The sequence below is a fragment of the Chrysemys picta genome, chromosome 11, assembly GCF_011386835.1.
Source record: "Chrysemys picta bellii isolate R12L10 chromosome 11, ASM1138683v2, whole genome shotgun sequence".
NCBI classification, from domain to species: domain Eukaryota; kingdom Metazoa; phylum Chordata; order Testudines; family Emydidae; genus Chrysemys; species Chrysemys picta.
The window spans coordinates 60,077,501-60,098,824 of NC_088801.1; the positions used below are offsets into that span (position 1 = coordinate 60,077,501).

Sequence of the window (21,324 nt, forward strand, 5' to 3'; positions counted from 1 at the left end):
TTGCCCTTGAGCCTTTCAATGAACAGGATGACTCAGGGTATGTCTACACTACGAAATTAGGTCAATATAGAAGTCGATTTTTTAGAATTTGATTTTATACAGTCTATTGCATATGTCCACACTAAGCGCATTAAGTCGGAGTGCGTCCTCACTACCGCGGCTAGCATCGACTTACAGAGCGGTGCACTGTGGGTAGCTATCCCACAGTTCCCGCAGTCTCCGCTGCCCATTGGAATTCTGGGTTAAACTTCCAATGCCCAATGGGGCAAAAACTTTGCCACGGGTGGTTTTGGGTACATGTCGTCAGGCCCCCCTCCCACCCTCCTTCCACGAAAGCAACGGCAGACAATTGTTTCACGCCTTTTTTCCGGGGTCCTGTCCGCCGGACCCGCTCAGCCCGCTGCCTGCCTGGATGATCGGAACCCCAGGCAGGCAGCGGGCTGAGCGGGGCCAGTGGACGGAGCCCCAGACCGGCAGTGCAAGCTGGAGGCTTCTACCTCAGGCTGCTCTCCCAGCCGGCAGCACCGCACGGTCGCACCTACCCCAGCTTGCCCCTTGCTCATGAAGCCTGGACAGTAGTAAGGAGCAGTTCAACTTGTGGAATGACAAATCCAGAACGAAGGATTGCACTCTATGGGCCACGTTAAGATTATTTCAGAGTCCTAGATAGCATTTAGTCCCTATAAAAGGCTTCATGAAAATCTCCCCCTGCCCCTAACAAAAATGTTAATTTATCAGAGCAGCTGAAAGGGGTAAGGAACCTGGGACTATAACTTAGAGAGAGCTTCCATATTATTTAACTCATAATTAATATAATTTAAAGTAAAATTTCACAGCCTGAACACGGTCTGTTCTAAGACTAAAAATGTAGGAGGAGAGTCAGAAAAAGGAACAGTGACCTGTTTCTGCCCAGTTTCGAACTGGGGATGTTTCGTGTGTTAGGTGAACGTGATAACTCCTACAGTACAGGGCTTCTCTTCTTTTGCCACAGACTTAGCCGAATGCACAGGAATGTTTTCTCTAGCTACAAAAGCAGGGCTGGCTCCAGCGTTTTTGCTGCCCGAAGCGGGGGGTGGGGGAGGTGGGAGAGAGGCGGGAAGAAAAAGAAAAAACAAAAAAGCCGCGATCGGCGGCACTCCGGCAGCAGCTCTACCGCCGCCGCTTCATTCTTCGGCGGCAATTCAGCAGCAGGTCCTTCCCTCCGAGAAGGACCGAGGAACCCGCCGCCAAATTCCCGGACGTGCCACCCCTTTCCGTTGGCTGCCCCAAGCACCTGCTTGCTGCACTGGTGCCTGGAGCTGGCCCTGTACAGAAGCTACCTAATGCAATGTCTATCTAGGGCCTTCCTGCTCACAAAGCGGTCATGCCCCCGCCCAAGGTGACACAGCGCGGAGTGCATGTGACATAGCCACCTGGCTCGGGCAGGATCGCTAGCGAGGCATGATACTTTTGCCGTTAAGCAAACACAGCAATTCTTTCCTGGCCTCTGCCACTGAATGCCTCCATTCATTATGCTGTGCCCTATCAGTGTGGGAGGACTGCATGAGCTCAGAAAACGTGTCATTGCGAGTGCGTTTTTTTCGCCTTCTAATCTGTGATAACCTCAGGGACGGAGAATGATAGAGGGAGCGTAGAAACATTCTGGGGGGGACTGCATGATCACTTGTGCTGCTGAGTTCACCACCCTGGCCAAACAGGAAATGAAATTCAAAAGTTCCCCAGGCTTTTCCTGTGTACCTGGCTAGTGTATCTGAGTTCAAAGTGCTGTCCAGAGTGGTCACAATGGAGCACTCTGGGATAGCTCCTGGAGGCCAATACTGTCGAATTGCATCCACACTACCCCAAATTCGACCCGGTTATGTCTATTTCAGCGCTAATCCCCTCGTTGGGGAGGAGTAAAGAAATCGATTTTAAGAGCCCTGTAAGTCGACAAAAATGGCTTCGTCATGTGGACTGGTGCAGGGTTAAATCCATCTAACGCTGCTAAATTCAACCTAAACTCGTAGTGTAGACCAGGGCTCAGTCTTTTAGCTAAATAAGTTATTTCCGTCAAAGGGCAAGTCCTTCACATTGGATTGAACTTCGCTGAGGCAAGTCAGGATTCCTGACACATCACGATAGTTGCCATTATCCTGAGGCTGCATCAACTGCAGCCTGTAGGGATGTTCTAGCCACCAATCTACCCTCCTCGATAAGCACTTGAAATTGACTGCTATCCTACTGAGGGAGCTTGTCTCTGAATTACAAAATTTTAGAGACACTGATACAATCACACTTTGACAACAAAGCCAGGTAATTGCAGACTGGTGGATGAAAATATTTGTTATGAGTAGGTCCACACATTTGGCCCCTTTATCTGAAGGAGTGGGCTTTGTGTGGTGTTTCCTTTTCCTTTCAGTGGCCACTTGAACCACCAAAGAGTTTGGGACAGAATGAGAGAACATGTGTTCTGTACTGTCCAACCTTCTCCTAGACAGTTCAGCTATTAGAGGCCTGTTGTCCTAGTAAGGGGTCAATGTACAACGGTTTGCTACTTTGATTGGAGTTACCAAACAATTCAGTTCAAACACAACACTGGATTAGTTTCAATTAAAAATAAAACAAGTTCATTTAACTATAAAGAGACAGATTTTAAGTGAATACAGGTACAAGGTATTAAAGTCAGAAATGGTTGCAGAACTCTAAACATAACCGACAATCAAAATGATGACAATTTATTCCAACAGAGGCTGATGAACACTAATAGTTTTATGGATCAATAATATTTAAATTCGTATGAAGTCCATATGGACAAGTGCTAAGTGAACTGATAATACTAAGATAAAAAGTAGGAATCTAAATTATTAACATGTTTACTTACCCATTTGTAATTCAGATATGGTTTCTACCAGTGACCAGTCTAAACTGTAGCCACAGTGGGATTTGTCCATCAGATTGTCCAGTACTTGTCTTACTGTCTGTCTCTCATCCACCATCATAGTTTTGGAGCTATCATCAGACATGTGAACTCTGATTACCAGCTGTGACCAGAAGGGGAAGAAAAATAACAGGGATTAATTTCCCAAACATATTTCTTATTGAACCTAAATTACAAAAATAAAGTTTAGCTCATATAGAGTTTATATCAAAATCAATTCCTTCTCCCTTAAAGATGCAAAGAGCCATATTTAATAGCTAGATGTTCATTTCAAAACCCACTTATCAAAAGGTCGTGTTCCCTTTGTAAAAGGAAAAAAATCTACAATATGTAGTTTTATTTTAGTTATGCATTAAAAAACCCAACATATTGCCAAAAAAAGAAACTTGTCTTCACACAAGCTTGTCTCAAGCAACTAGATGCAAGCACAAATGCCTTGTATAAATTCATATGAAATTTTACGCATTGCTCTTTTAAAAATTGATACAATGATAATTTATTTCCATTGATCTACCGGACGATTAATTTTTATTAATTACTGTTTTCATTCTTATGAAAAAAAAGAATGCAAGGCTAACGTGTTGTTATTAATTGAAAATGATATAAAAGGAGAGTTTTGTGTATTGTTGCTATTGCTCATAAATTTGTATTTTTCATTTTTTTAGCATCTAGATTTTCCTAACTAACTTTGTCAAAACCAACAAAAAAAAGCATATAAACTCAGAGTTTAAGGTCAGACGGGACCATTATGACCATCAAGTCTGACCTCTTGCACCTTGCAGGCCAGAACCTTGCCCACCCACTCCTGTAATAGACCCATAACCTCTGACTGAGTTAGTGAGATCCTCAAATCATGATTTAAAGACTTCAAGTTACAGAGAATTCACCGTTTACTCTAGTTCAGGGGTCGGCAACCTTCGGCACGCGGCTCGCCAGGGTAAGCACCCTAGCGGGCCGGGCCGGTTTATTTACCTGCTAACGCGGCAGGTTCGGCCGATCGCGGCCCCCACTGGCTGCGGTTCGCCGTCCCGGGCCAATGGGGGCGGCGGGAAGCCGCGGCCAGCACATCACTCGGCCCGCGCCACTTCCCGCCGCCCCCATTGGCCCAGGACGGCGAACCGCGGCCAGTGGGGGCCGCGATCGGCCGAACCTGCCACGTCAGCAGGTAAATAAACTGGCCCGGCCCGCTAGGGTGCTTACCCTGGCGAGCCGCGTGCCGAACGTTGCCGACCCTTGCTCTAGTTTAAACCTGCATGAAGTGAATCATATTACTGGTCGAAGTACATGAATATTTGAAAACTCATCTCCAGAGTACGGTATGTCCATAGTATTTTAGCATCCCTATTTAGTTAAAAAACCCAACACACTTAAAATATATAGTATGAGAGCCATACAAGGAATTCAGGTCTTAAGTATGATTAAAAAGTCACAATTATACATAAATACATGGAACACAATACAAGTGTCTTTCCAATTATGATGGGCAATGCAAGTGGCATATAGCTTTAATTTAAAAATTTGCAAGTCATAAGACTTCCGCCACTTTCTCCCATATTTTGCATAAATATTAGTCTTTCACCGATGGGGCAGTCAAACAAACAAACAAAAAGTTCTTTATTTTAAATTGTCTTTACTTGGAACAGGGCCGGCTCCAGGCACCAGCTTGGTAAGCAGGTGCTTGGGGAGGCCTCTCCGGAGAGGGGCGGCAGGTCCAGCTATTCAGCAGCAATTCGGCGGACGGTCCCTCACTCCCGCTTGGAGCGAAGGACCTCCTGCCAAATTGCCGCTACAGATCGCGATCGCAGCTTTTTTTTTTTTTTTTTTTGGGCTGCTTGGGGCGGCCAAAACCCTGGAGCCAGCCCTGACTTGGAAGGTGTGTGGAGAAAGCAGTACTGTTTTAAAAAACTTAACTGCTAATTCCCTGCTGTTTCACTATTACTTTAAAAAGAGGGCAGTGTCCATATAAAAATTATACCTCAATCTAATCTGTTGCCTACACTAATATAGTAAAACAAAGAATGTTAGAATCTTGTTTCCACATTTTATGCTATTGATTACTTTTTTCGCACCTCACTCAGCTTGCAAAGTTAAAAAATGTTAGTTGATTTGTTCTGAATTCTCACACTTTGTGCTAAAGTTGTAGCATTTGATTTGCAAATATTAAATGTGGCATGTTTAAATATTAACATTTTTCAGGGATTTAAACACTGGACATCATCCTGTTAATATTAAGAGATACAGATTTATTTATTAAACATATCTAAATATTGGCCCTAAATTACTTGACAGTGTCCCTAAATTTGGAGGCAACATCTTTACTATATTTGACATAGCATCAAGGCCGGCTCTAGGCACCAGCAAACCAAGCATGTGCTTGGGGCGGCACATTTTCAGGGGCGGCATTCCAGCCTTTTTTTTTTTTGCGCTTCGGGCGGCAAAAGCCTAGAGCCGGCCCTGGCAGCAGCAGCACATCGTGCGCAGGGGGCGCCCTGGGGCCACTGTGGTTCGCACCGCGAGAGCAGCGCCTGCACTTTGTGGCTGGGCCGGGCAGGCTCCAAGCGAGGGACACTCGGGCTGGGGGCTGCCCCGCGAGGCACTCAGAGCTGCCTGCAGTGCTGCAGCCGGGGCTGGGCGAAGCAGCCTGAGCCGCCCAGGGACTGTGGCAGGGCTGCCAGCAGCAGCAGCAGCGGGGCCATAGAGGGCGGGGTGCTGCCGTGCGGAGTCCCGCTCTCCGGGGCTCTGCTCCCTCTGGGGCTGCCCTGCCCCAGCTCCTCAGCCCCCTGCCGGGGCGGTCCCCTGGCTCTGCCCTCCTGGGTCCCAGCCGGTCCTGGAGACGGGAGCCCTGGCTTGAGGGACCCTGGGCTGAGGCACGTCCGGGAGCCTCGCTGCTTACTCCGACCCTGCCAGCGCCGGAGGAGGGGGGAAATGGGTGGAGTCAGCACTGGTGGGGAGGAGCCCAGGGCTGGGGCGGCAGGGGGAGCCCAGGGCTGGGGTGGCAGAGGGTGCGGGGGGGAGAAAAGAGCCCAGGGCTGGGGTGTGGGGCAGCCAAAATTTTTTTTTGCTTGGGGCGGCAAAAAAACCTAGAGCCGGCCCTGCATAGCATCAAACACTGTCTATGTTTTACAATTACTACTCTTCTGCCTATTATTATTATTATTATTATTATTATTATTAACTAAAGGAGGGTTTGTATCTTGCAAACTGGAAGTTGGAGAGCCTGATACAAGTATATTGAATGAGAGTCTATAAAGAGGACAAGACAATTTGAAATGTGAGGCTACTGAACAGGCAAAGACAACTGAATAAGGCTGGATCTCTGTTTCAGATGTGAATGCACATTGCCAAAGTCTTTTAAATCTGTATCTGGCTGTAGAATAAGCTACTTAGAAAAACATGATGCCACATCATATAGTGTAAGTTCTTGATTAAGCCCTGACTGGATGAGAAAAGGAATAGAATAGTTACTTAAAATTTGAATAATCTAACTACAGATCAGAGAGCAATGTCCCTCAAAAGAAAAACTGAACATAAAAAGAAGTCTTTTTTTTATTAAAATAGTTTAAGGGTAATTAACAGAGAAGAGCAGAATTGAACCCATATTTTCTGATTCAATAAGGATTACCTAGGCATCATGTAAAATAATATAAATATAGCTTACCTTTTTCACTTGTGCCTCTTTAATCTTTTCCAAAGCAACCCTGATCTTCTCAGCTTTCAGTTTAGCAGCCTGCTCTTCCTGTGGGGATACAGCATACCAGTTAAACGAATGTCAGTCTGATTTTAGGACTTCAAAGCTTTGAATTATGAGGTTACCATAGGGTAGAATTTGAGAAGGAATACTAGTTTCCCCCACTGACAACAACCGCTACTGTGGAAATTAAAGGAATCATTGATGCTGAAAAAAACGACTACTTTTAAGATGCAAAGACTTCCTGTATCTGTCTGATATACACACAGATCAGACCCTGTGACTTTGAAGACAGAATACAATTGTTTTTCTGCACTTTGCCAGCCAATATTGCATCATTCCTTTGCATTCTACTTTTTTCTTTTGCATCCATCAATTACTGAATGCTTTAATTTGCCAAAGATTTACGACAGTCCCAGCTCATACCATATTTGCCAACAGTACAATTAAACACATCCAACAGATTTTCAGTTTATCAAAGTTAACATCACAATGAGAGACACCATAGCTTACTGTTACAGACACTTCCATTAAATAGTATTCCACGCTATTCCAGTCTGTTAAGGAAGCTTTTAATATGTTAAACCGCTTGGAAATAGCTCAATACTTGCACACTACACCTTTCATCCATGTTCCATTCTATGTTTTTCCTCAAAAAAAAAAAAAAAAAAAAAAAAGGTTCAGATCACCAAATGTAAGAAGTTAAACCTTCTTCTTTGATACTCTTCCTTTTAAAAATCTAAGTTTGTTACAATTTAAAGCACATTAAAAACCCAAGGAATCTGAATCCATTCTAGCTCTTAATTGCTTTTCATAAAGAAACCGGTATACTGCAACATTACTAATACTTACTTTCAATCTCCAGCAATCAGCCTATATAATATTACTATTGCAATAGAGTTGAAGTGATCTGCTGAAACAAGAAACCACTTCTGCAGAACCTCTGCCTGCAGGTTTCAAATTTCAGAATTCTAAGATTTGGATTACTATAGCGTGAAGTGTCTAAGAAGCACATAAACCACTTTGTAGAACTCATAATTAGAAAGCCACACAATTAAAAATACTTATGTCAGTCCCCTCTCAAAAATAGATTGCTTTCAGAGCAAAAGTAGCACAATGATGGAAAGACAGCCCCAACTACAGCGATTAACTCTTTATCATTTCATTCTACAAATAAAATCACTAAGCCGCTTCTCTGTTACACTGTTTGGATGAAGTTGCCTTTTATTTACTGACAAAGATTCATCCATCTTCAAATCTGTGCAGCACTTCATTAGGAGTAACACTGTTACTGGCATTTTTCACTTCTGTGAAGCCATTGTTGTTATTCTCATCCTCTGGAGTGGCTCCTTCCTAGGCGACTTTGTCTTACTTGTACTTAGCCACTTTTGTCCCCTCATTCTCAGACTGTACTTCTATACTACACAGTAGAGATGGCAACAGCTGTGGAGGGGTATAGACTTGCTTGTGAGAAACATAATCTTTTTCAATAAGAGGAGCCAATAAGCTGACAAGAGCAGTAATAATTGGGGTTTGAAACATTAGCTGAAAACTCAATTAGGCAAAGAACAACGCTTTTTATTAGGCTAGTGAGAGACTCATTTTAATTTATCATAAAGATGGTATCACATAACTAGGAAAGGTTATACCAGAATATATTGTTTAGAAAAAAGGGAAAAACACAAAAACCAACAGTAAGATATCTGAAAAGATTTTTAAACTTTAACCAAATGACATATAATTCCAGAATTTTAGAGTATTCATCCTACCTCTTAGTCCTGGTTGTTTTCATCCACAAAACACTTGTTATTCAAAAGCAAAGAAAAGCTCTATTAAGATTTTTTTTTTTTTAATTTGGAAGAGTAAGGTTCTACAATTAATCATTTTATGCTCTGGGCTGCTCCTCAAGACAATAAGAGCAAGATGGACCCTTTATATAGTTTTAAGACCAATTTTGAGAAACTGAGCAATTTCTGGCTTTTACAATGGTATCTATGAACTCAACCATAAACCTTTATTTCTGTACAGAGGCTGCAAACATGTTCAATTTGGCTTTTTACTTAAGTCAAGGGGCCCGATTTTTCATCCCGCTGCATGTTGTACATGTGCACGTGAGTACACAACTATCAAAAAGGTAGCATTTTACACCTACTTTGCACAGGTACACGTGAATACACAAAGACCAAGGCTTTGGAGAATCAGGCCTCATGGCTCGAATACACCTGTGCCAGTGCACCATAATTATCTTTTCTGATATTCTAGTCTTAAATGATTCCTTAGCAGAGAACCATGATAGACTGTGTGGTGGTTTTATGATAAACATGTTTAAGTATGTGCTGTTCCTATTACTAAATTCATTTTCATTTGAAACTTTAAGGATTGGCTCCAGAGATGAAACAGTAGCCTATAATCATAGAAATGTTGGACTGGAAAGGACCTCAATAGGTCATCTAGTCCAGTCCCCTGCACTGAGGCAGGACTAAGTATTATCTAGACCATCCTGACAGGTGTGTTTATCTAATCTGGTTTTAAAAACCTCCAATGATGGATACAAGTATCAGAGGGGTAGCCGTGTTAGTCTGAATCTGTAAAAAGCAACAGAGGGTCCTGTGGCACCTTTGAGACTAACAGAAGTACTGGGAGCATAAGCTTTCGTGGGTAAGAACCTCACTTCTTCAGATGCAAGTAATGGAAATCTCCAGAGGCAGGTATATATCAGTGTGGAGATAACGAGGTTAGTTCAATCAGGGAGGATGAGGTGCTCTGCTAGCAGTTGAGGTGTGAACACCAAGGGAGGAGAAACTGTTTCTGTAGTTGGATAGCCATTCACAGTCTTTGTTTAATCCTGATCTGATGGTGTCAAATTTGCAAATGAACTGGAGCTCAGCAGTTTCTCTTTGGAGTCTGGTCCTGAAGTTTTTTTGCTGTAAGATGGCAACCTTTACATCTGCTATTGTGTGGCCAGGGAGGTTGAAGTGTTCTCCTACAGGTTTTTGTATATTGCCATTCCTGATATCTGACTTGTGTCCATTTATCCTCTTGCGTAGTGACTGTCCAGTTTGGCCAATGTACATAGCAGAGGGGCATTGCTGGCATATGATGGCATATATAACATTGGTGGACGTGCAGGTGAATGAGCCGGTGATGTTGTAGCTGATCTGGTTAGGTCCAGTGATGGTGTTGCTGGTGTAGATATGTGGGCAGAGTTGGCATCGAGGTTTGTTGCATGGGTTGGTTCCTGAGTTAGAGTTGTTATGGTGCGGTGCGTGGTTGCTGGTGAGAATATGCTTAAGGTTGGCAGGTTGTCTGTGGGCGAGGACTGGCCTGCCTCCCAAGGTCTGTGAAAGTGAGGGATCATTGTCCAGGATGGGTTGTAGATCATTGATGATGCGTTGGAGAGGTTTAAGCTGAGGACTGTAGGTGATGGCCAGTGGAGTTCTGTTGGTTTCTCTTCTGGGCCTGTCTTGTAGCAGGAGGCTTCTGGGTACACGTCTGGCTCTGTTGATTTGTTTCTTTATTTCCTTGTGTGGGTATCGTAGTTTTGAGAATGCTTGGTGAAGATCTTGTAGGTGTTGGTCTCTGTCTGAGGGGTTGGAGCAGATGCGATTGTACCTCAGTGCTTGGCTGTAGACGATGGATCGTGTGGTGTGACCGGGGTGGAAGCTGGAGGCATGAAGGTAGGCGTAGCGGTCGGTGGGTTTTCGGTATAGGGTGGTGTTAATGTGGCCATCGCTTATTTGTACGGTGGTGTCCAGGAAGTGGACCTCCCGTGTAGATTGGTCCAGGCTGAGGTTGATGGTGGGGTGGAAGCTGTTGAAAGCATGGTGGAATTCTTCCAGGGCCTCCTTCCCATGGGTCCAGATGATGAAGATGTCATCAATATAGCGTAGGTAGAGAAGGGGCATGAGTGGACGGGAGCTGAGGAAGCGTTGTTCCAGGTCAGCCATAAAAATGTTGGCATATTGTGGGGCCATGCGGGTGCCCATAGCGGTGCCACTGGTCTGGAGGTATATATTGTCACCAAATTTAAAATAATTGTGCGTGAGGATAAAGTCACAGAGCTCAGCAATAAGTTGTGCTGTGTCATCATCAGGGATACTGTTCCTGACAGCTTGTATTCCATCTGTATGTGGGATGTTTGTGTAGAGAGCCTCTACATCCATGGTGGCTAGGATGGTGTTTTCTGGGAGGTCACCAATGCATTGTAGTTTCCTCAGGAAATCTGTGGTGTCACGGAGATAGCTGGGAGTGCTGGTGGCGTAGGGTCTGAGTAGGGAGTCCGCATATCCAGACAGTCCTTCAGTGAGAGTGCCAATGCCCGAGATGATGGGGCGTCCAGGATTTCCAGGTTTGTGGATCTTAGGTAGTAGATAGAATAACCCCGGTCGGGGCTCTAAGGGTATGTTGATTTGTTCCTGTGTTAGTGTAGGGAGTGTCCTGAGTAGATGGTGTAGTTTCTTAGTGTATTCCTCAGTGGGATCTGAGGAAAGCGGCCTGTAGAATTGGGTATTGGAGAGTTGTCTGGCAGCCTCCTTCTGGTAGTCAGACCTGTTCATGATGACAACAGCACCTCCTTTATCAGCCTCTTTGATGATAATGTCAGGGTGGTTTCTGAGGCTGTGGATGGCATTGCGTTCTGCACAACTTAGGTTATGAGGCAAGCGATGTCGTTTTTCCACAATTTCTGCCTGTGCACGTCGGCGGAAGCATTCTATGTATAGGTCCAGACTGTCATTTCGACCCTCAGGAGGAGTCCATGTGGAGTTCTTCTTCCTGTGTTGTTGGTGGGAGGGTATCTGTGTATCAGTGCGCTGTTCAGTGTTATCATGAAAGTATTCTTTGAGTCGGAGGCGGCGAAAGTAGGCTTCCAGATCACCACAGAACTGTATCATGTTCGTGGGGGTGCTGGGGCAAAAGGAGAGTCCCCGAGATAGGACAGACTCTTCTGCTGGGTTGAGTGTGTAGCTGGATAAATTGACGATATTGCTGGGTGAGTTAGGGGTACCCCTGTTGTGGCCCCATGTGGCAACTCTGCCCACATATCTACACCAGCAACACCATCACTGGACCTAACCAGATCAGCTACAACATCACCGGCTCATTCACCTGCACGTCCACCAATGTTATATATGCCATCATATGCCAGCAATGCCCCTCTGCTATGTACATTGGCCAAACTGGACAGTCACTACGCAAGAGGATAAATGGACACAAGTCAGATATCAGGAATGGCAATATACAAAAACCTGTAGGAGAACACTTCAACCTCCCTGGCCACACAATAGCAGATGTAAAGGTTGCCATCTTACAGCAAAAAAACTTCAGGACCAGACTCCAAAGAGAAACTGCTGAGCTCCAGTTCATTTGCAAATTTGACACCATCAGATCAGGATTAAACAAAGACTGTGAATGGCTATCCAACTACAGAAACAGTTTCTCCTCCCTTGGTGTTCACACCTCAACTGCTAGCAGAGCACCTCATCCTCCCTGATTGAACTAACCTCGTTATCTCCACACTGATATATACCTGCCTCTGGAGATTTCCATTACTTGCATCTGAAGAAGTGAGGTTCTTACCCACGAAAGCTTATGCTCCCAGTACTTCTGTTAGTCTCAAAGGTGCCACAGGACCCTCTGTTGCAATGATGGATAGTTTACAACCTCCCTAGATAATTTGTTCCAGTACTTAACTACTCTTACAGTTAGGAAGTTTTTCCTAAAGTCTAACCTAAAACTCCCTTGCTGCAATTTAAACCCATTACTTCTTGTCCTGTTCTCAGTGGTTAAGGAAAACAATTTATCACACTCCGCTTCATAATTTATGTACTTCTTTTCACAAACCGATCACTCCATATCTGACTTAATAGTCCTCATCTTCAAAGAAAACCTGCACAATACTTTCAAAAGAAGAGTCTGGGAGCTTGAATTCATTACTCTGCAATACAGACTGAACAGAGACACTGAATTTATGGGTTAATCTGTACCCCATTAGCCCCTCCCTCTTTTTCTCCTATGATGACCATTCACTCTACCTTGAATGGTCCCTTACAATATGTGAAAAGTGACAAAGAGTCCTGTGGCACCTTATAGAGTAACAGATGTATTGGAGCATAAGCTTTCGTGGGTGAATACCCACTTTGTCAGATGCATGTAGTGGAAATTTCCAGAGGCAGGGGTATAAATATGCAGGCAAGAATCAGTCTAGACAGAACGAGGTTAGTTCAATCATGGAGGATGAGGCCCTCTTCTAGCAGTTGAGGTGTGAACACCAAAGGAGGAGAAACTGCTTTTGTAGTTGGCTACATTCACAGTCTTTGTTTAATCCTGAGCTGATGGTGTCAAATTTGCAAATGAACTAAAGCTCAGCAGTTTCTCTTTGGAGTCTGGTCCTAAAGTTTTTTTGCTGCAGGATGGCTACCTTTAAATCTGCTATTGTGTGTCCAAGGAGATTGAAGTGTTCTCCTACAGGTTTTTGTATATTGCCATTCCTGATATCTGACTTGTGTCCATTTATCCTTTTACGTAGGGACTGTCCAGTTTGGCCGATGTACATAGCAGAGGGGCATTGCTGGCACATGATGGCATATATTACATTGGTGGAGGTGCAGGTGAATGAAAACTACAATGCATTGGTGATCTTCCAGAAAACACCATTCTAGCCACCATGGATGTGGAGGCTCTCTACACAAACATCCCACACACAGATGGAATACAAGCTGTCAGGAACAGTATCCCTGATGATGCCACAGCACAACTGGTTGCTGAGCTCTGTGACTTTATCCTCACGCACAATTATTTCAAATTTGGTGACAATATATACCTCCAGACCAGTGGCACCGCTATGGGCACCCACACTGCCCCACAATATGCCAACATTTTTATGGCTGACCTGGAACAACGCTTCCTCAGCTCTCGTCCACTCACGCCCCTTCTCTACCTACGCTACATTGATGACATCTTCATCATCTGGACCCATGGGAAGGAGACTCTGGAAGAATTCCACCACGATTTCAATAGCTTCCATCCCACCATCAACCTCAGCCTGGACCAATCTACATGGGAGCTTATGCTCCAATACGTCTGTTAGTCTATAAGATGCCACAGGACTCTGTCGCTTTTTACAGATGCAGACTAACACGGCTACCCCTCTGATACTTTAACATAAGTAGTTAGCACATATTGTAAACAATCTGTTCCACCTTGCATTCTGCTGTGAGGCTGGGAGTACTTTTCCCAGATCTGAAGAAGAGACAGGGCAGACCCCTGCGGGACTCCACTTGATATGTTCTTACAGCTTGATTTTGAACCAATGGTAACTACTCTTCTGAGTACGCCTTTTCCAATCAGCTGTGCATTCATCTTATAAGTAGGTTTGTCTAGGCTATATTTCTCTAGTTTGTTTATGAGAAGGTCATATGAGACAGTATCAATAGCCTTACTAAAGTAGAGATCTCACATCTACTGCTATTCCCGGGCTCCCCGCCCTCCACAAAGCTTCTTACCCTGTCAAAGGAGGATATTAGGCTGGTTTGACATGAGTTGTTCTTGACAAATCCATGTTGATGATTATATATTGCAATATTTTTAACTTTTAGACTAAAACTATTAGAAATTAAATTCTAAAATTGTAATTTCCCTAAAAAAGATCTTATTTACGAGCAGCAAATGCTAAAGAAGATTAAAATTCATGTATAAGAAAAATCAAAGCAAAACTAAATACGATTTTTTAAAAAATAGTTAGGACTGTTCTTTAGTTATTAAACAAAGCTTTTCTTTTAAACTAGTTGACATGTCAAGAACAGTATAGCAGATTTGGCATGTAATGCTTCATTAATGCAGGGTGGGGAATTATGTATTGTCATGATTTTTTCCCCAAAAGTACAATTGGATTATGATTTTTTTTAGAAGTATGATTGTATTAAAGTTGGTATTTTTCAAAGTTTGCTAAACTCTAATCAATCTACCTCTTTTCCCCTTCCCAGCCAAACAAACCATAAAATAACAAACCTTGACACAAGGGACAAAGAGGGTTAACAAACAAGAAGCCTATGCAACCAGACAGTGTACTGAGCTAACTACATTTCTCATTCCATGTGAGATATATTTTCATGAGAAGACAGACAGGTGACAGTAATATATTTGAATACACCTGCAAGCCATTCAACCACATAAACTGACAACTGTTGTACACAACTGTCTACATTTTAGAAATATGACATACTAATCAATCTAATCACATTTAGCATTAGCAACTCATTTCCCATGCAATTGTAAACAGACCTAAAATATGAACTTAAAATAGTTTAGAACCTGTTGGAATTGGAAACAGCAGCACAACTTACTAAGGTCCTAGACTCAGTGTGACTATCCATGCAAGCATGTATTTGTATGATTGAGGCCTAAAAGAAGTTTATTCCAAACAATGAATCTTATTGAAATTGCATCTAGTTACAGAAGAATATCACTAATTAATCACATCACAAATACAGAATCCCAATAGTTCTCAAAAAAATCAAATTTGCTCTACCTCTCAAAGCACTAATAGCTAGTGATATCTTATTAATACAAAATATATTGGCGTACAGTGAACAGAAATAGATAAAAAACTAAGCTACACTGTGATATAGTGTTCTTGAATAATTAAATTATTTTGTTGGTTTTCTTGTTTATTTTCAAAACTGGCAACTTGCAGTGATTCTCTCAATCAGTGAATTTCAACTGCATCTGAATATTACTGTTATACAAAAAACCTATGTTAATGCAATTTCTTAAAGTAGCACAGTTAAAACTGAAAAAAACCCCAAGGAATCAAAAGTTAAAAGGTTTCTTTAATAATGCTATTTCGTAATTCCTTGTTAAATTTGTAATTAAATATGTTCTGTGTTTTAACACAAAAGAAGTAGGCTGTGCAATTGAGTTAATGGTACTCCAAAAACCTTAACTTTTCCATTACTTGACTTCTTACATTTTATTGTACATTAATGTAGTTTTTTGCAGATGAATTCCTTATTTTTGGAGGTTTTTTTTTTTAAAGAAAAACTTATCTGTATTTAATAAAGCTAGCAATCAAGTGATACTATTTAAGCTATGAAGTTCACACTTCATTTAAGTGAATGCGGTAGACAGGATTTCATAAAACATGAAATGGAATCCAGTAAATGTTTTTAGTTTAATATTTGAAAGTTTTCTCCAGAAAGTTTCTCTTTAAAGGAAGTGCAAGCAAGAAATCATAATCAAATGCACTTTGGCAATATTAATCTGTACATAAAAATTTCCCAGCCAAAAAAAGTGTACAATTTAAAATGCAGCTTGATGATAATTTTAAATGTATTGCTTTATCTAAAACTAGATAACATCTCTCAGTGGGATAAACACTTTTCATGCACATTTTCATTTGATGCCTTGGCAAGTGTGTACACATGAACACCTTTCTAGTATACAATCCACCAGAAGCAGGAAGAACATGAGGAAAGACATGAAACTGGGAGAGCGGGGACGGGTGGGGGGGAAGAGGCACACTCAAGGTTTCTGCCCATGCCACCACATTTCTTAATTCTCATGCATCCAAACCTGTAAAGTGGTTTTAAAAAGGTAAAAGAGGAGAGGGCTGGGAAAGAGCAGAAAAATGACCTTTGTTCTAGGCTGCTGTTAAAGTTCCTTTACTACATAGCAGCTGGAATAAATTTCCTCAGGAAAACAGATAGCTGCTGGCCAGTTAAAAAAAGTGTTAACACAAGTATAACTTACTAGAAAAAACAGTAGTTTTAAAGCAGGGGTGGGCAAACTTTTTGGCCTGAGGGCCACATTGCGGAATAGAAATTGTATGGCGGGCCATGAATGTTCACAAAATTGGGGTTGGGGTGCAGGAGGGCTCTAGTTGGGGGTGCGGGCTCTGAGGTGGGGCGAGGATGGAGGTTTGGGGTGCAGGAGGGTGCTCAGGGCTGGGATCGAGGGGTTTAGAGAGCGACAGGGGGATCAGGGCTGGGGCAGGGGGTTGGGGCGTGGGGAGAGGCTCAGGGGTGCAGGCTCCGAGCGGCGCTTACCTCAAGCGGCTCCTGGAATCAGCGGCATGTCCCTTCTCCGGCTCCTATGTGGAGGCGTAGCCAGGCGGCTCTGCACGCTGCCCCATCCGCAGTCACCGCCCCTGCAGCTCTCGCTGGAGTGCCGGAGGGGGCCATTGGAGCACAGAGGAGCCGAAGCGGGGCCATGCCATGGCTTCCAGGAGCCATGTGGTGCAGGCCACGACCCAGCACCCCAACCGGAGCACTGGAGCCCCTGACCCAGCGCCCTGGCTGGAGAGCTGGAGTCGGGCCGAGCCGTGCGGTGCAGCCTGTGACCCAGTGCCCCAGCTGCAGCGCCGGAGCGGACCCCAACCCAGCGCCCTGGCCGGACTGGGGCTGAGGCGTGTGGTGTGGCCTGACTCAGCATCCCGGCCAGAGCAGGACCAAGCCGCGTGGTGCGGCCCGCGACCCAGCTGGAGCAGAATCGAGCCGTGTGGTGTAGCCCCCGACCCAGGGCCCTGGCTGGAGGAGAAGCTTGCGGGCCAGCTTAAAAAGGCTCACGGGCTGTAGTTTGCCCACCTCTGTTCTAAAGTATAATTGGCAAATACAGCCTAAGCCTACCTATTTAGCAAATATGCCCTTGTTGCTTTACTATATTGCCATAATCTACATATAGTCCTGGTCTTCAGATTTGCCCAGCTTCTCCCTAGGAGCACTTAAACTTTTTTTTTTTTTAAATAATCAAAGAAATGGTGCACAGAAGGTGGACATTAGTGAAGTCTGTCTCCTGATATAATGGATTGCAAGTCTCTCAAGACAAAACTACATAGTCTTCCTCATCCAATCTGGTCATTGCTGAATAGAATCAGAGTCCATACCCTTCATCTCCTCTGATATAACAATTCCAAACTACAGGGGTACAGTAATTATGATTCCCAACATAAACAGTGCCAGAAAGTTGACAGCAATATATTAAAATGCAAGGAGTGCCTCTTGGGGTGTTACCGGCTCTTTTTCTACGTTACGGAAATAATTTAGGAGTTGTCCATAAGAGACTTCTAAGCATCTTTTCTTATGTAGGGTGTTTTTTCCAGATTACACAAAGTAAGAGCACTCAAAATAGCAAATTTGATCCTTTCTTTCTATACGAAGACAAACTGTTGCTAGTAATTTTAATTCATTTGAAGGATGTTATTGTTTTCTGGCCGTATGAGAAAAAACATCCATGTGCTTCCCACAGCTTAATTTTTATACCTGTAAAGGGGAGGAGAACAGAAGAGCTTTCAGACTCCACAGACTTTTGACTCCACTTGACTTTTTTAGCCAAGAATGCTAGCATGAATCTTACACGCTCTCCAAAAACTTGGAATCTTTGATGGATATTTGCAGTAACTCAGTAGAGTATATTTAAAATGAGACAGCCTTTAAAAACAGCCTGACAAGAGGAAAAGTCACTCTAGTAAAAGTGTTGGAGGGGTTTTTTTTTTGGGGGGGGGGTGAAGGGTGACAGGAGGGAGGGAGGGGTGAGCATCAAGCCTATAAACCCAGAAGTGGGAACTGCATTCTATCAACAAGGAAAAAGTCACATGCAGGTGGAAAGAAGATGCATCACCTTGGTCAGCAAATGAGAAGGCTTTCCTGCAATGTTTCTCAGAAGAAGGGATGTTTCCCTGTCCAAATAGGAGTGCTTGTGCAGAAAGAAAAAGAGAAAGAAAATAAGTCAAAGGAAATCAGTGCAGTAATTTTATAGTGTGTTGATTATAGTAGACAAGCAGAGTTTAAGCAAACACTTAAAAACCTTCCGCACTTAACTTCCCCACACAAACTCCTCCCATTCATAAAACTCTAACGATCTCTAGACAATGAATTCCAGAAACGCTTTTGACGGAAAGCAAAGGTTTAATAAGCAGTTGTGCTATTAAAAAACACCATCTTGCCCTTCACCTGTTTTTCAATGGCATAACAATTATAAAATACCCTTAAAGAAAATGTTTTCTTACCTGTTACTGATTTCTTTTCTACAAGATACTGGCTAGGATTTTCAAAATTACATAAGTTACCTAGGAGCACGAGTAAATGGGACTTACATTACTAAGTCACTTATGTAATTTTGAAAATCCTATCCACATCATGCAAATCCTATACAACTGGGCTTGCTGCTTCGGTTGTGCAGAGATGAAGACAGCATAGAACTGTCAGTCATGAAACCAGGACATGCTGGTCAAGCTTTGCACCCTGGCTGCTTTTCCCAAGAAGACGACTTCCAAAACTGCAGAAAAAAACCTTACCATAATGAGTGTCACTGATAATCCTGAACTATGGCCAACAAATTAATGTACAGCTATCCTCTCTCTCAAAATACAGTCCCCACAAGATGGGTCAGATTGCCAAATTTCTCACAAGTGAGAAATTCGCAGAAAAGCCAAGTTTTCTCTCTCCTACAAGAGTTTGTCTGACAATCATCCCCATTTGGAAAGTGACCAAGAGTTAAAATTTCCCAGATGAGAGAGCAGATCAAAGACAAAATATGACTCCCTCCTGAATGTCTTAATGCCAGTAAGACAAAGGTAACATGAAGTCTTCTGTTCAGGTTTTAGAGCTGGTAAAGCATGGCTTTCCCTTTTGGGCAGCTTTTGCTATGCTTTACCCAGGCAGCTATTCCACCAGTAAATTTGGCAGAAGCCAGATTCTGCCTGAGGTGGGAGTCTTTGTTCCATTGGTGTTAAATGGCTACCTCATTGGCCAAGAATTTAAATTATACATAAACTGCATCAGCCACAAAGGAAGATGGGAAGGATATTTTCTAGAGAACGGACTTGACGACCTTCTCTCAAGTCATTCCTGAGAGGTCACTACAATAGGGTATTATTGCTCTGGAATAACATCTACAGAGGATAAAGGTCTGGAAATAGAGGATTCAGTGTTTCTCTCTAGGGAGATGTCTGTTTTACTAATCCCAGGGTAAGTAGGGTAAGAAAGAAATCCCGCTTTGAGCATTTATTTAGACTGGGAAAATGAGTGCTGTTTTAAAACATGTTAGCTAATGCATTAGCATTTTCCAACACAACCAAGGATATGAAAGAATACCACGTAGGGGGCTGTGCCATCAGAGCTGCTATTTCTCCTGTTCTCCTAGCGGAGGTAATCGCGATCAGGAAGGCCATTTTCACTAAGAGGTACGTAAGCGAACAGGTGGCCAGGGGTTCGAAGGGAGGCCTGGTCAATCCTTTCAGTACCAGGTTTAAGACCCAAGTGGGAGTATGAAGTCGAGGTTGTGGGAAGAGGTTTACTATGCCCTTGAGGAACCTTTTGGTGGTTGGGTGTGACAGCACTGAGTATCCCTCTATTGAGTGGTGGAAGGCTGTTATAGCTGCTAGATGAACTCAGAGAGCTTAGAGATAGACTATGCACTGGCCCAAAAAAGGGCTCAGACATGTGGAAGAGTCACGGATGTCAGGAAGTACACCAAATTCGAAACCTGCACCATTTTTGCAGGTAGGTACGTCGTGTTGAGGACTTTCTGCTGCATAATACCACCTCCTATGCCTCCTTCGAACAGGAGCTTTCTAAGTGTTCAAACCAAGACGACGACATTCCATGAGGCGGAGAACCCCCAAGCTGGCATGTAGGGTATTGTCCTCTGAACTGGGAGAGGAGGTGCGGAGTGACAGGGAGAGGGATTGGTGGGCATGTCGCAAGCTGTGACAGGTAAGGGTACTAGTTCTGTCTCGGCCAAGTAGGAGTGATCAGAATGATGTATGCTCCGTCTTTTTATTTTCAGCAGGACCTGCGATAGTAAGGGAAAAGGAGGAAAGATGTAAAGAAGGTCTCCGTCCCAGCGGAGGAGGAGAGCATTAGCTCTCCAGGGAGCAGTAGCGTGGACATTTCTTGTTCAGGTAAGTGGTGAACAAGTCTGTGGTTGGTGCCCCCTGAATAGACTGTGAAGTTCTACTGGGTCTAGCTCCCACTCATGATTGCATGGGAATTTGCAACCGAGACTACCTGCTATTGAGTTTTGTGTGCCTGGAGTTAGGTTGCTGACAGCGTAACAGTGGAAGATGCACCACTTCCATAGTCTCATTGCCTCCATGGAAAGGGAGGGTGACCTGGCTCCCTCTTGTCGATTGTCTGTTAGATACTCTTGTGTGATACTTTGATCAGTAGGAGGAAGTGGGTGCCGGCATTCCTGACCGCCTTTAGCTCGAGGTGGTTGATGTGAAGGGGTATCTCCATAGGTGACCATTTGTCTTTTGATTAAAGGCCATTTAGATGTGCACCCTACCCTATGAGCAATGCTCAGTGGTAAGAAGTTTGAGAGTGTCAATATGCAGCCCAAGAGTCCCAGCATGGCCACTGGGGTGGTGGTGGCATAGAGGTTGGGGGTGGTGCCCATGGGTGGGGCTATCTGAGGGTATGCTCGAGGACCCTGTTGATACTAGGCACTGTAAGGAGCCTGGGAGGAATACTGTGATTCTGCCTCCTCAGGTTCGCTATCTGAGCCTTCACTAGAGAGCGGGAGGAGCATGACAGAGCGGCGGGGAAGACTCCCATGCTGTTCGAAGACTTGGTGCAGAAGTCCCAACACCGAGAAGAAGAGATTCCAGTATGTCTGATACATGAAGGTCCCTAGAGTGTCTGAATTCCAGCAGTGCCGACTGACTCGATGCTGCTGGCGGTACAATGGAGGATGAAGATCTTGTCCATATTGGAAGCTCTGG

At 43.8% G+C, this 21,324-nt stretch overlaps 1 protein-coding gene across 8 annotated transcripts in view; it reads right to left on the bottom strand.

The window, feature by feature from the left end:
* The window catches only part of RAPH1 (Ras association (RalGDS/AF-6) and pleckstrin homology domains 1), a 170,033-nt gene that overhangs the window by 33,928 nt on the left and 114,781 nt on the right, over positions 1 to 21,324 (bottom strand). For 6 of the 8 annotated variants that reach the window (XM_024104033.3, XM_024104035.3, XM_024104032.3 and 3 more), the window contains 3 exons: positions 18,219 to 18,293; positions 6,576 to 6,653; positions 2,861 to 3,020 (listed from right to left, as the gene is read on the bottom strand). In XM_024104033.3, coding sequence (XP_023959801.2) covers positions 2,861 to 3,020; positions 6,576 to 6,653; positions 18,219 to 18,293 — 313 coding nt within the window. The remainder of the gene's footprint in view (positions 1 to 2,860; positions 3,021 to 6,575; positions 6,654 to 18,218; positions 18,294 to 21,324) is intronic. The other 2 variants (XM_008166852.4, XM_024104034.3) reach the window with 1 other exon arrangement.